Source organism: Balearica regulorum, chromosome 21 (genome assembly GCF_011004875.1).
Source record: "Balearica regulorum gibbericeps isolate bBalReg1 chromosome 21, bBalReg1.pri, whole genome shotgun sequence".
In the NCBI taxonomy this organism is placed as follows: Eukaryota; Metazoa; Chordata; class Aves; order Gruiformes; family Gruidae; genus Balearica; species Balearica regulorum.
This window is the reverse complement of record NC_046204.1, coordinates 3113687-3125173: the sequence shown is the minus strand read 5'-3', so window position 1 is coordinate 3125173 and position 11487 is coordinate 3113687. Positions and strand designations below refer to the sequence as shown.

Sequence of the window (11487 nt, the reverse complement as noted above, 5' to 3'; positions counted from 1 at the left end):
TCTCTGCGGATTGGCCGGGCCGGCGGGTGACGGCGGCGCGGGGGGCGATGGCGGCGGCGCGGGGGGCGTTCAGCCTGCGGGAGGTTCTCGCCGCCTTCCAGACGTGCGTGACGGAGCGGCGGGAGGTGCTGCTGGGGCCCTACCTCTGCGGCTGGCGGGGGCTCATCCGGTGAGTACCCTCGGCGGCCGCCCCGGGACCCCGGCCCGGCTGCCGCCCGCTAACGGGAGCGTGTCTTTCCCCGCGGGTAGGTTCCTGCACAGCCTGGGCGCCATCTTCTCTTTCGTCTCCAAGGACGCGGTGGCCAAGGTACAGATCATGGAGAACTACTGCCGCGGCGAGCAGCGGGAGAAGTACGTGTCGTTGCAGTCCATGGTGGAGTACGAGCTGGCCAACGGGCTGGTGAACGCCCAGAGGCGGTCGGGGCGCCCCGACTCCGGCTGCCGCACCGTCCTGCGCCTCCACAGGGCCCTGTGCTGGCTCCAGCTCTTCCTGGAGGGGCTGAGAACCGGCCAGGAGGACTCCAGGACATCCGTCATCTGCACGGACTCCTACAACGCTTCCCTCGCTACCTACCACCCCTGGGTGATTCGCAAGGCTGCCACGGTTGCCTTCTGCACGTTGCCGCCTCGAAACACGTTCCTTGAAATCATGAACGTGGGCACGCCCGAGGAAGCTGTCACTATGCTGGGTGAGGCCCTACCCTATATCCGCGATGTCTACGGCATCACCCAGGAGCTCTTTGCCCAGCATAAGCTGCTTGACCTTCCTTGACAGGAGGGATGTTAAAGAGCCACACCACGTTCCGACAAGCAGGATGACCCAGGTGAAAACCAGGTGTTTTCACAGACACACAGACATCTGGTTCTCTGTCTGTTGTCACTCTCCCTTTTCCAGTACAGAGCTAATAAGGTGGCAAAGCTATTCAGGGTGCCTCACTTTATAAGATAAAAACATGTATCAATTTTTTTATATTTATGTATATCTATCTATCTTTGCGTGTGTAGAGCCTCAGCTCTACAGTAAGAAAACACTATTAGTATGCGTAAGGGATTTCTTTTTTCTTCCTGGATTCACATTCAACTCCCCAGCTAAGCTGGGAGTTGGGTTTTTTTGTTTCTTTGTAATGCCAAACTCTGCAACTTCAGCTTCTGTGTATTTACAACAATAGTTAGGACCTTGTGTCACAGCACAACTTTCAGGCGTGGTGTCCGAACACATTTACAATACCAGTGAGCTCACTTTGCCACTGTTTTTTACAAGCTGTTCCCTTGAATAGATCTGGGGAGTTTTGTCCCGTCATGCTTTAACCTTGAAAATACAATCCTGAGTAACATGTCTGAGAGGAAGCACTCCTCCTTGTGGTCACAGATTCATTTGACTACTGCTGCTAATTGTGTGTCCTCTAGAATTAAAGAGGGAAAGGATGGTGTATGGCACTACTGTAAGAGATAGTTCTTCCTTTATGCACGGATCCATTAAGCAGAACCTTCCTTCTGTGTCACTTTCCCTGCCTGTTAATCTCTGCTTCATGCATCTCAGGATGTGGAACAGTTTTTAGTACATTCTGCACAACTACATATCCAGCTAAGGCTGCAGGCTGTACCTAATCTCTTTTCCATCCATGCTTCTAAATGGTGCTCTCACGTTTGGTTTTTTTTTTTTTTTTAAATGAACATGTAAAATGCCTACAAAAATTACTACTTTGTCTGGGGGAGAAATCTGAACTTGTATTGTAAGTGACTACTTTGTGAGGCTTATCGCTTTTATTGTAAATCACTGCGTATGAGAGCCAGTGTGCGTATATATTTACACACGCACACCCCGAAGTATTTAAAATGGAGTTTACTTAGGTTTTTGAAAGCTGAAAAAGCACTATATTGTTAGTTCCAGATGACATGAGTATTTGGGGAAGGAGGGAGAATACCACAGGCTGCAACATGTTTTGATTGTACCTCAGATAGAGGGAGTTTTGGCGTAACATAACACTGAATGATTCTGGAAATAACTATTATCTCATGGACATTAAACATGGACATTAAAATTATATTAATAACATGTTTCTGAAGAGCCTCCTCTATAGGAATGCTTGCTTGCTTTGTGGTGTTGGAAGGAATGTGGACTTAAGAGTGTTATCTATCCATATCTTGTCCCTCACTAGCAGAGTCTGTTTCATTTACCTAGCGATCAGATGTGAAACCAACTGTCAGGAGTATCCCAAATGAAGTTAGATGCTGTGTCCTGAGCTCCTATTCTGATTAGTCACATCTGTCAACAACATCTTTTGCCTGAAGAGAGGAAATGTAATTTCCTTGAACATCCTAAATGGAGGTTTAGTGCTATGCTGTGAAAAAACAAGTATCATTCCCTTTCTGCTAAGACAACCTTAAAATGATTATGTAGTTCCATAGCATAAATCCGTATATTAAAATGGAGCAGTTCCATGTTACAAACTAAAGATCTCTCTTGCTGGACTTCCCTTGCTGTCTGATACAGATAGAGCTGGTCTTTCATCCCTGTAGTGTAATAAATGCCTTAAATTATGTCAACGAATGTGTGTCAAGTGAGAAGATGTTTTAGATCTCTTGGGAGCTTAATGCAGAAATGGTAGTTTGACCACATGGGAAAATTACTTTTTCTCCCTTGTCACGTTCATTCTCAACTGTTCTTCTTAAGAGATAAACATTAATGTTGAAAATGAACTTGAATTTTGCCATTAAAGAATCAAACTTTCTTAGTAGCGAAAAAACTTTGTTGTAAGTTTATAATCAGTCATTTTGTTCAAAGTATGCTTCAAGTAAAATACACCTTTCCATCAGTCTGCATGCTCTTATTTAAACAAAGTATCGCCTAATGGTAACTTTATGTTCCTGGTGTCCTGCTCTGTCTCCAAATGATGGGAACCTTTTTAACAGCCCCAGTTAGTTACCACGGAGTAAAACTAAGGTCCCGCACTTGGCTTCGGGGCAAGTTCAGAGTCTGGCAGCTTTCACTACGGGGGCCACATTCAGAGAAGTAAAACCTTCACCCACAGTGACTGGTGTACTTGAGAGCTGCAACACCACACGCTAGAGGGAGTTTGAATATTTTGCAAACAAGAGCCCATCACATAAATTGTCGTTTGCCTGAAGTACTCATATACTTAGCTTTCTGCAGTGTACCTGCTTCTCTTCATACATGGAAAAATATTCTAGCCTCGTAGCAAAAGTGGTATATCACTTCGGCAGCATAAGCAGTTTTTAGGATACAGTATAAACATGTAATAAGCCAATAAAACGCAGTAAATAGAACTTTCCAATTCGGAGCTATCCTGTTTTCTAAAATTCAAACCTGACAGAATGCAAACCATGACGCAACCTAAATTACTAAGCTGTGGAACTGGTACTTAAACCAAAGTTTTTAAACTGAAGTTAACATCATAGCTCACTGTGAGAATTTAGATCAGCCCATAACAACTTCCTAAAAATAGCAGCATAGCTGAGGAATAGCTCACTAACCTTGCAGTTTAGGAATGGCCTGCTCCAGAGAAGTTCTTGCGATGCACTGAGGAAGATTTGGTTATCTCTGTGATGAGGTGACCTTGAATTTTGAAAAAAATAAATAAATTACTATGTGGAAGTCTTTTACCACTACCCCGTAGTTCAGGCAACTCAATGTATTATTCTGAAGTTCATTTAAAAATAAACTCTGTGACATTCTTTCAGTGCAGGGAGCTTCTAAGCAGGGAGCATGCTGGTGAGCAAGTAAATTTTTTACTTCCTCAGCCTCCGTATGGGTAATGGTTTCATTGTGGTAATGGGCACCATTCTCCATAAGATGCACTTCAGCTTCTTGGATTCTGCTCCTAGCAAACACGTTCTCCTTGGCGATGCTTTTAGATGAGCAACCTGCACTGATTAAGATCTGTTCTCAGCACTAGACAAGTCACAAATCCAGTTGTTTGTGAAAACTGCGAACAGGGACAGTTCCTACAAACACATTCCATTAAAGGTGGTGTTTCTTGTTTGGTTGGGGCACAGGGGACTTAACGCAGAAGACGTGTCCAAATTAGGGTGGGCCACCAGAGGTTACCACCTATCCTACAGGAAGTCCAATTTCCCAAGCTGGGACAGTGAATTCAGTAAGTGTCTCTGCTTGAGCAACAGCTACTCATTGAGTAAAGGAAACCAGGATTAGGTCAGTGGTTTGCAACCAAGTACACGCATAGGGCATTGCTGTGTATTTGACTATTGCCCTCTAAGCATAGAGTTGCACATTTGATGCATTTTGCTAAACAAATTCTTCCCCATTATTTTCATCTCTCCAAATTCTATTTAAAGAGACTCCCCAGGAACTGATAGGACTGGATCCCCTGTCCCTGCTCCCTCTCCCACATTCACTTGGAGATTTCTTGGAAACATTTTCCCCAAAATAGACAATAATGGTCACTGACCTGCTGCTGTGCCTGAGCTTTGGTTACGCAGCAGCCCTCAAACCCACATGCCTGTCAGCTCAGTTGAGAAGGCCCGGTGATTATATCCTAGGAGGCTTGTTCCCTTTTGGAATGGACACCGTAAACCTGACGACACGATCAGAGCCCACATTAGTTGTGTGTGAAAGGTAAGAGGAACGTTAACTTCCTTAGTACACGTTAAGCTTGGTCACTTGGGCTGGGAAGAGAAAGGAAAAGAAAGTAATCCTTCTGATAGCAACTGGTGGTCTCACAGGTGAACATTAACGGTGAGATGGAAACAAAGGTTAGCTCTAAGGTGCTGGAGCGCTGGTGTACTGTGCCACCAGTTCCTGATCCTGAAACGGAAAATGTTTTTGTGTTTTCTTGATGCTGCTATGCAAACTTCAGATGTAACCAACCCCATGTGAAAAGCTTTTAGTGGCACTGGCTTCCTTAGTGTTTTGAATCTAACACACAAAGGTGTAAATATTGCTTTATTGCAGGTTATTTGTAGATGGGCTAATATGGGCTCTTGGGATGAAGTTTGCTATTGATCAGATCAACAATTCCACTTCACTTCTCCCGGGAGTAAAGCTGGGCTATGACATGCACGACACCTGCTTTGAGCCAGTGGTGGCCTTGCAGCCCAGCTTGCTATTTCTGACCCAAAAAGGCACAACGGGCATTGGAGTACTGTGCAACTACACCGACTACCAGCCTCGCGTGACTGCTGTCATCGGACCACACAAGTCAGATCTCTGCCTGGTAACAGCCAAACTATTCAGCAGCTTCTTGATCCCACAGGTACAGAAACTCTCCAGACAAGCAAAAATTCTCCTTCTTGGTGTGGGCAGGGGTTTGGATCAACTATGCTGTCTATGCTCTAGGTCTTTAAACAGGGACTGTTAAAGTGCAGATTCCAGCTTTTCCTCTGCCACAGATTTCCTGAGCAATCTTAGGAGGTCATTAAACTTTGCTCCTGGAACACTCCAGTGTTTAACTTCCCAGAGAGAAGAGGCATAACTCAGGCTGCTCTGCGATCCATGTAAAATGGGAATAACAGCTCCCGGTGTAAACCAGGAGGATCTCATGAAAATACACCTGTGACTGTAAAAGTACTCAGTTACCACAATAGAGCGAGCTGTAATGGTCAGGTAAATTTAGCCCTGAGCTAAGATATTACTCAATCCTGGATGTGTCACCCTTTGTAGAAAGTAGCTAATTATCATTGTCATTAACGATAAAGGCTGGTGCTGTGATGATGGACACATGTGGCAGTGGAAGGAGACAGCCATGTGGGACAGTGCTACCAGAGGCCAGTTTATAGTTCTCTTGGTAAATGCAGCCACGATGGACCTATCCCTTTAGATGAGTTCTTCCTTCCCACTATCCTGAACCAGCATTTTTGAAAATCTAGTGCACTGAGACCAAGCAAAGAAGGTGGAGTGTGATCTGGAGTGTGAACACGTCCCTCAACTTTACTCTTTGCCTTGCTTTCTCTCTTATCCTCCAATTTGCAGGTCAGCTATGGAGCCAGCAGTGAGAAGCTCAGCAACACAGAGTTGTACCCATCCTTCTACCGTACTGTTCCCAGCGATAAGAACTTGGTGGAAGCTGTGGCCCTGCTGCTTCACAAGTTTGGATGGAACTGGATTGCAACCATTGGAAGCGATGATGAATATGGCCGAGGAGCCATGGGGCTCTTCTTAAGCATAGCTGGAAATCACAGCATCTGCATTGCATTCGAGGGGCTAATTCCTACAGATCTCACAGATCCCAAAGCCAAAACCCAACTGGAAGATACCGTGAAGTTAATTAACAAGACCAAAGCCAACATCATTGTCCTTTTTGCCTTTAGTCAGCCAGCCCAGGCCTTGCTGGAACACAGCATCAGGATGGGACTGAGCAAGAAAGTCTGGATTGGCACTGAAGCCTGGATGTTGTCAGACATAGCTGCCTCCATCCCAAATATTCAGAGCATTGGGACAGTCTTAGGCTTTATTTTGAAAGCAGGCACAGTCCCTGGCTTCCAGAAATATGTTGCCGACCTGTTTACTTCTGTTCAGCAGGACAAATTTTGCCAGGAGTCTAGAGAATTCAACCGCCTCATGAACTCTAACGTGCTAGACGCACGTTGCAAACACTGCGACAACATCTCGCTGCATGATGTCTCGTCCATGCTGAGCCATTCACAAATACAACCAGTGTACGTCGCAGTCTACAGCGTGGCTTATGCACTGCACAGAGCGCTGGGGTGCACCCACCAAGCGTGTCCCAGAGCATCCATCAGATCTTGGCAGGTAAGTCAAGGTCAGGGGGACAAACAGCAATTTTTCATCCAATCTGTGGATCAGAGCTGCAGACAACCATGGCACTGTGCTCCTGCCCGGTAGCGATACAGCCTCGGCAATTCCCTCGGCCAGACAAGCCCTACACCAGCACACCGCACCTTCTCTGCTCCTGGCTAGGGCTGTGTTCTCCTCTCTGTGGCGATGTTCTGGCTCCCAGTAATTGCGCTTGGCACAACAGATAGAGCAGTTGCTAGCACAGCCACAAGGCCGATAGCTGTAACCTTAGCCCATGTAAGGGACAACTGATTTCAGCCAGAAATTAGGTCACTGCATTACCATCCTCCAAGGAAGAACATCAGCTGTACCAACAGTATCAATTTTCATTTTCTCCTCAGCTGCTGCACTTCATGAATACCCTCCCGTTCAAGGTGAACGGCCAAAGCTTCAGGTTTGATCAATCCCACGGCACAAACACTGGCTACAAGCTTATATTCTGGTCCTGGAAAAATGGCACCCTTACTTATCTGCCTGTTGGCGGCTATGAAGAGTCCCTGTATGTCAATAAGTCCCAGATTCAGTTTCACACTGCGGATCAAAAGGTAAAGAGGGTGGGCAAAAGCATAAACAATCACAAAATGAAGTAAATTTTTTTACTGCTTCGTCAGGACTGTTCAGAAGGAGCTCTTGGCCCGCATGCTACTCCTACAAGAGTTGCGTGGGACCCAATTCTTACTCCTCTGCAAACATGTAATCCGTCTCCATTGTGCACAACTAGAAAAAGGTATTCCCAGCACTGTTTAAGGCTCAGACACAGGTGGGATCCCAGCGCAGCACAGCCAATTTCTTCTAATTTGTTTGGTGATACAGTGCTTCTCCTGAAAGCGTCTGGCTGACATTCATTCTTCCTTTTGTCTAGGAGCCTACATCAGAGTGCTTCAGACATTGTAAACCAGGACAATTCAGACAAATAAAAGGATTCCACCTCTGCTGCTATGACTGTACAGATTGTCCAGAAAACACCTTCTGGAGCACTGAAGGTGAGGTCTGAGAAATTCAATGGCTTTAACTATCTGTATTATGTCCATCTACTGGTTGAGGTTCACAGAACTAGTAACAACCAGTTGTGAGCTTCTCCTCCATGAAGCACTGCCAGGGCAGAATATTTTCCTCCCTTTTGTTCTGCTGTGCATTGCTCAGTCTTGCTCTACAGATCTTCAGTGGGGGACCTTGCTCTGTTGATCCCAAAGAGAATGCATAAGGACAATGCGTATGTTTTTGTCTCAAGAGGAAGGAAAGAAGGGTATGATGAAATTCTGAGGTCATAGGTAGAAGAGAGGTATAATGATGGAATTCTGGGATCTTTTGGAAGCTAGTGATCCTTCCTGGGGAAAGGAAACAGAGCCAAGAAATATGTGGATCCTTTTGCAGGGGAAGGTGGAAAAGTAGAGGGGGAAAAAAAAAAGAGATTGAACTATCACAAGCTTTGGAGATCCAATACACTTTGGAAGGGGAGGGGGGAGTAAGCAAGGCAGCACCCAAACTAGCTACCTAACTCATGACTGTGATCCTTCCCCAAGGACTGCCTGCAGCAGGGTAGCTGCACTCCACTGCAAGGTGGTCCTCAACTTCTCACTGCTGCTTTTCAGACAGCTCCACCTGCACTCCCTGCTTAGAGCATCAGTGGTCCCCTGTCCGGAGCACACAATGTTACGATCGCAGCGAGAGATACCTCTTTTGGAACGAGCCGCTCACCATTGCCTTGCTAACGTTGATGTCTATCACCATCTCTCTGATTTGTTTGACAGCAGTGCTCTTTTTAAAAAGCCTTGATACTCCCCTTGTGCAGGCTTCCGGAGGCAAACTGACCCTCTTCGCCTTGTTCACACTCATGCTGCTGTGTCTCAGCTGCTGTCTCTACATAGGGAAGCCCAGTAACCACCTTTGTATGATCCAGCAGATAGTCTCTGCCCTGTGCCTCAATGGTTGTTTCTCTACCTTCTTCATCAAATCCCTCGAGATCACCCTTGTGACAGAGTTCCCTCGCTGCGCTCCCACCTTCTTGTACTGGGTGACCCAGAGGAGGGCCTGGCTCCTTGTCACCTTGTGCCTCCTCGCCGAGTGCTTGTTCTGTTTCTGCTACCTTCACCTGGGCCCTGACTACCTGGTGCCTGATTACAAGTCGCTGCCCACTGAAGTTCTGCTTGTGTGTAACACGGAGTCCTGGGTTGCCTTTGCCCTGATGCATGGCTACAACGGCTGCTTAGCCTCCGTCGGCTTCCTGTGCACGTTCATGGTACAGACTTCTGGCAAGAAGTATAACATTGCCAGGGGGATCACATTTGCCATCCTAATATATTTCATCATCTGGATCTTCTTCATTGCTTTTTTTGCCACGCTGAAGACAGTCCTCAGGTCCGTTACTCAGATTGGTACCATTTTGGCAACCAGTCTGGGTATCTTGGGGACCTACTATATCCCTAAATGCTACATCATCTTGTTTAAGCCTGATCTGAACACAGTGGATTATTTCCACAATTCCATCAAAGAGGAGCCAGAGGAGGACTCTCAATAAACAGACAATAAACCAGATCCATTGTCACCTGCTCCTCAATAGAAGCTAGCTGTATTTTAATGAGCTAATTCTGTTTAGGATGACTTTATAAAACACAGTCTTATCCAGTAGGCTGAAGACTAGGACCAGATTTTTTTTTAAGCTGCAAAAGCACAGGGCTCTACTCAATGAGCTAAAGTAAAATGTTCCCAGTAGAGTAGTATCCATCCTTTCTGTAGCTAACTACCTGTTTCATCACCTACAAGGAGCGAAAAGCAGGTTCAGTTAAGCAAACAACCTACAGTACTGCTATTTTATATGAATCTCTCAGGTCTGGCAACGTGAGCTAGAAGCCTCACCCAGACCGCTTTCTGTAAAGCCGGTAATTTCCACTTATTAACTAGATAACCGCTCCAGAGATATATCCATGAATCCTTTCCTAGGCCTTATAAAAACTTTCAAATATATTCAACAGCACAGAAATACTAACTAGAAAAACAGAAGGGAATCATCTGAAAAGGTGTGAGATTACAGACCATAAATAGAAATCTTTGTGATTAATGATACCGCGTACCTATCTACACAGGATCCCCTTTAAAGAGCTTCTCCCAGCAAGCAACATGAGAAAACACAGCTCCCACATAGGTGTCTCCTCCTGTTAGATACAGGAAGGAGCTGAGGAGGGGGAGGTAATAAACAGGGAGAACTACAGGTCCTGCACACTGCTCTAATTGCACACATCTGTATGTGTTTGTGCACTTGCTTTATTAAAAGTGGAGTCGATGACACCCTACAGCTCTGGGTCTCTTTTTTGACAGTTACAGTGAACGCAAAGTTTTCACCGTCTAGTTTGTGAAACTGTATGGTTCAACAGCCACCAGGATCCTTAAGACAACCCTTCCCCATTATCCCTGGAAATAAGATTCTGCAAAGGAACGTACTGATCCTCTGGGCTGCCCTCTCTTCTATTTAAACAGAGGGGTTCTGACTTCACAGTATAGCACTGAGTAAGTTTTGCTCATTTTTGATTTGAGTTTAGAGGGTACCTGGGAAGGCACACACGAAGTTAAGAACACATGCAAAGACTACACAAAGAAACCGATAGGTCATACACCAACTGAAGTACAAGGGAACAACTGTATTCAGATCCAGAAGGGCTGACTATTTTGACTCTTAAATGAAGTAGAAGATTGAAAGGCTAAGCATAGCTTCTGATAACAACCAGTGCTCTTCTCGTTCATGATATCATCAGTACTCTGCTGCAGTGTATTAGCTGAGAACTGGTCCTTATGTATCACTAAGTGTTGAAACAAAGCACAAGCAAGAGATTTCAGTTTCACTCAGTTACTGTAGTTATTCAGGCCAGAATCTCAGTGAAACTGAGATTTTTTTTCAGATAAGTTATATTGTAAAAAGTTTAGATATCATAATGGAAATATTTATCATAATTCACACTTCTTTCACACAAAATTCAGTTTTGATATCATAGTCATGAAACAAAAAGCTGAACTTTCCAAGGTCTCAATATTTAAATTTCTGTTAAGTAATGTTTTCTATGGACAAAATTTCTTTTTGTAGAAATCATTCTGATATGTAAAGGCAGCTGTATGCATGATATGAAGAGTATATTACCCATTCAAATTTCAATTCAGTCATTTGTGTTTCATTAACGTGTTTGCAAAGAACATGGAAATGAGGACGAGACACACGGAAATGAATAGTGTGCAAATCACGCTATCCAGAGTCATAGCAGAAAGTTCTTCCCATCTCAAAAAACACACAAAGATCACCAGAGAGAAACATTTCTTACCCAGTGAGACATTCTGCAAAGGGGACAAAATAAATCAAACGCTTTGAGGAATAACAAATACCTCTAACCTGTATCCATACACGTAACATGGCCTCTGTTCACCAAACAGCAGGAGACTTCTCATGTCCAGAAAAGCTAGTGGTTTGCCCCATTAAGCATCTGATTTACAAGAACAGGGAGTAGTGACAGTTTCAGAAGGCAGGACAAAGAAATACAAGAAAAACATAGACTAGCTCCCTCACAAAAGGTGCTTGCTAACTATAACCAGTTAATATCCACTTTATGTTATGAATATGAAGGTTTACACATAAGTTACTGAACAAACAATGATACTCTAAAGCGCCGAGTGCGGAGGTTCAATGAAACATGCGGGTCTAAACCTCTGTAAATCCAGCAAGCTCTTTA

The 11487-nt window shown here is 44.9% G+C and overlaps 2 protein-coding genes across 2 annotated transcripts; both read left to right on the top strand.

Moving 5' to 3' along the window:
• Positions 1–11: 11 nt before the first annotated feature.
• CPTP (ceramide-1-phosphate transfer protein) lies at positions 12–2816 on the top strand. The gene is made up of 2 exons (XM_075772954.1): positions 12–169; positions 250–2816. Exons 1-2 carry the CDS (start codon positions 48–50, stop codon positions 770–772), a joined length of 645 nt encoding a protein of 214 aa, XP_075629069.1. The 5' UTR covers positions 12–47; the 3' UTR covers positions 773–2816.
• Positions 2817–3535: 719 nt separating this feature from the next.
• On the top strand, positions 3536–10051 carry TAS1R3 (taste 1 receptor member 3). The gene is made up of 6 exons (XM_010305441.2): positions 3536–4597; positions 4934–5234; positions 5951–6730; positions 7117–7320; positions 7638–7758; positions 8368–10051. Exons 1-6 carry the CDS (start codon positions 4419–4421, stop codon positions 9291–9293), a joined length of 2511 nt encoding a protein of 836 aa, XP_010303743.2. The 5' UTR covers positions 3536–4418; the 3' UTR covers positions 9294–10051.
• Positions 10052–11487: the final 1436 nt, after the last annotated feature.

What these genes read in the sequence shown, in the direction of transcription:
- TAS1R3 (XM_010305441.2), top strand. Translation starts at nt 4,419, where the DNA reads ATGGTCACTGACCTGCTGCTGTGCCTGAGCTTTGGTTACGCAGCAGCC. An exon ending in GCAGCTTCTTGATCCCACAG is followed by an intron (nt 5,235 to 5,950) that starts GTACAGAAACTC and finishes TCCAATTTGCAG; the next exon opens with GTCAGCTATGGAGCCAGCAG. An exon ending in CATCCATCAGATCTTGGCAG is followed by an intron (nt 6,731 to 7,116) that starts GTAAGTCAAGGT and finishes TTTTCTCCTCAG; the next exon opens with CTGCTGCACTTCATGAATAC.
- CPTP (XM_075772954.1), top strand. Translation starts at nt 48, where the DNA reads ATGGCGGCGGCGCGGGGGGCGTTCAGCCTGCGGGAGGTTCTCGCCGCC. An exon ending in GGCTGGCGGGGGCTCATCCG is followed by an intron (nt 170 to 249) that starts GTGAGTACCCTC and finishes CCCCGCGGGTAG; the next exon opens with GTTCCTGCACAGCCTGGGCG.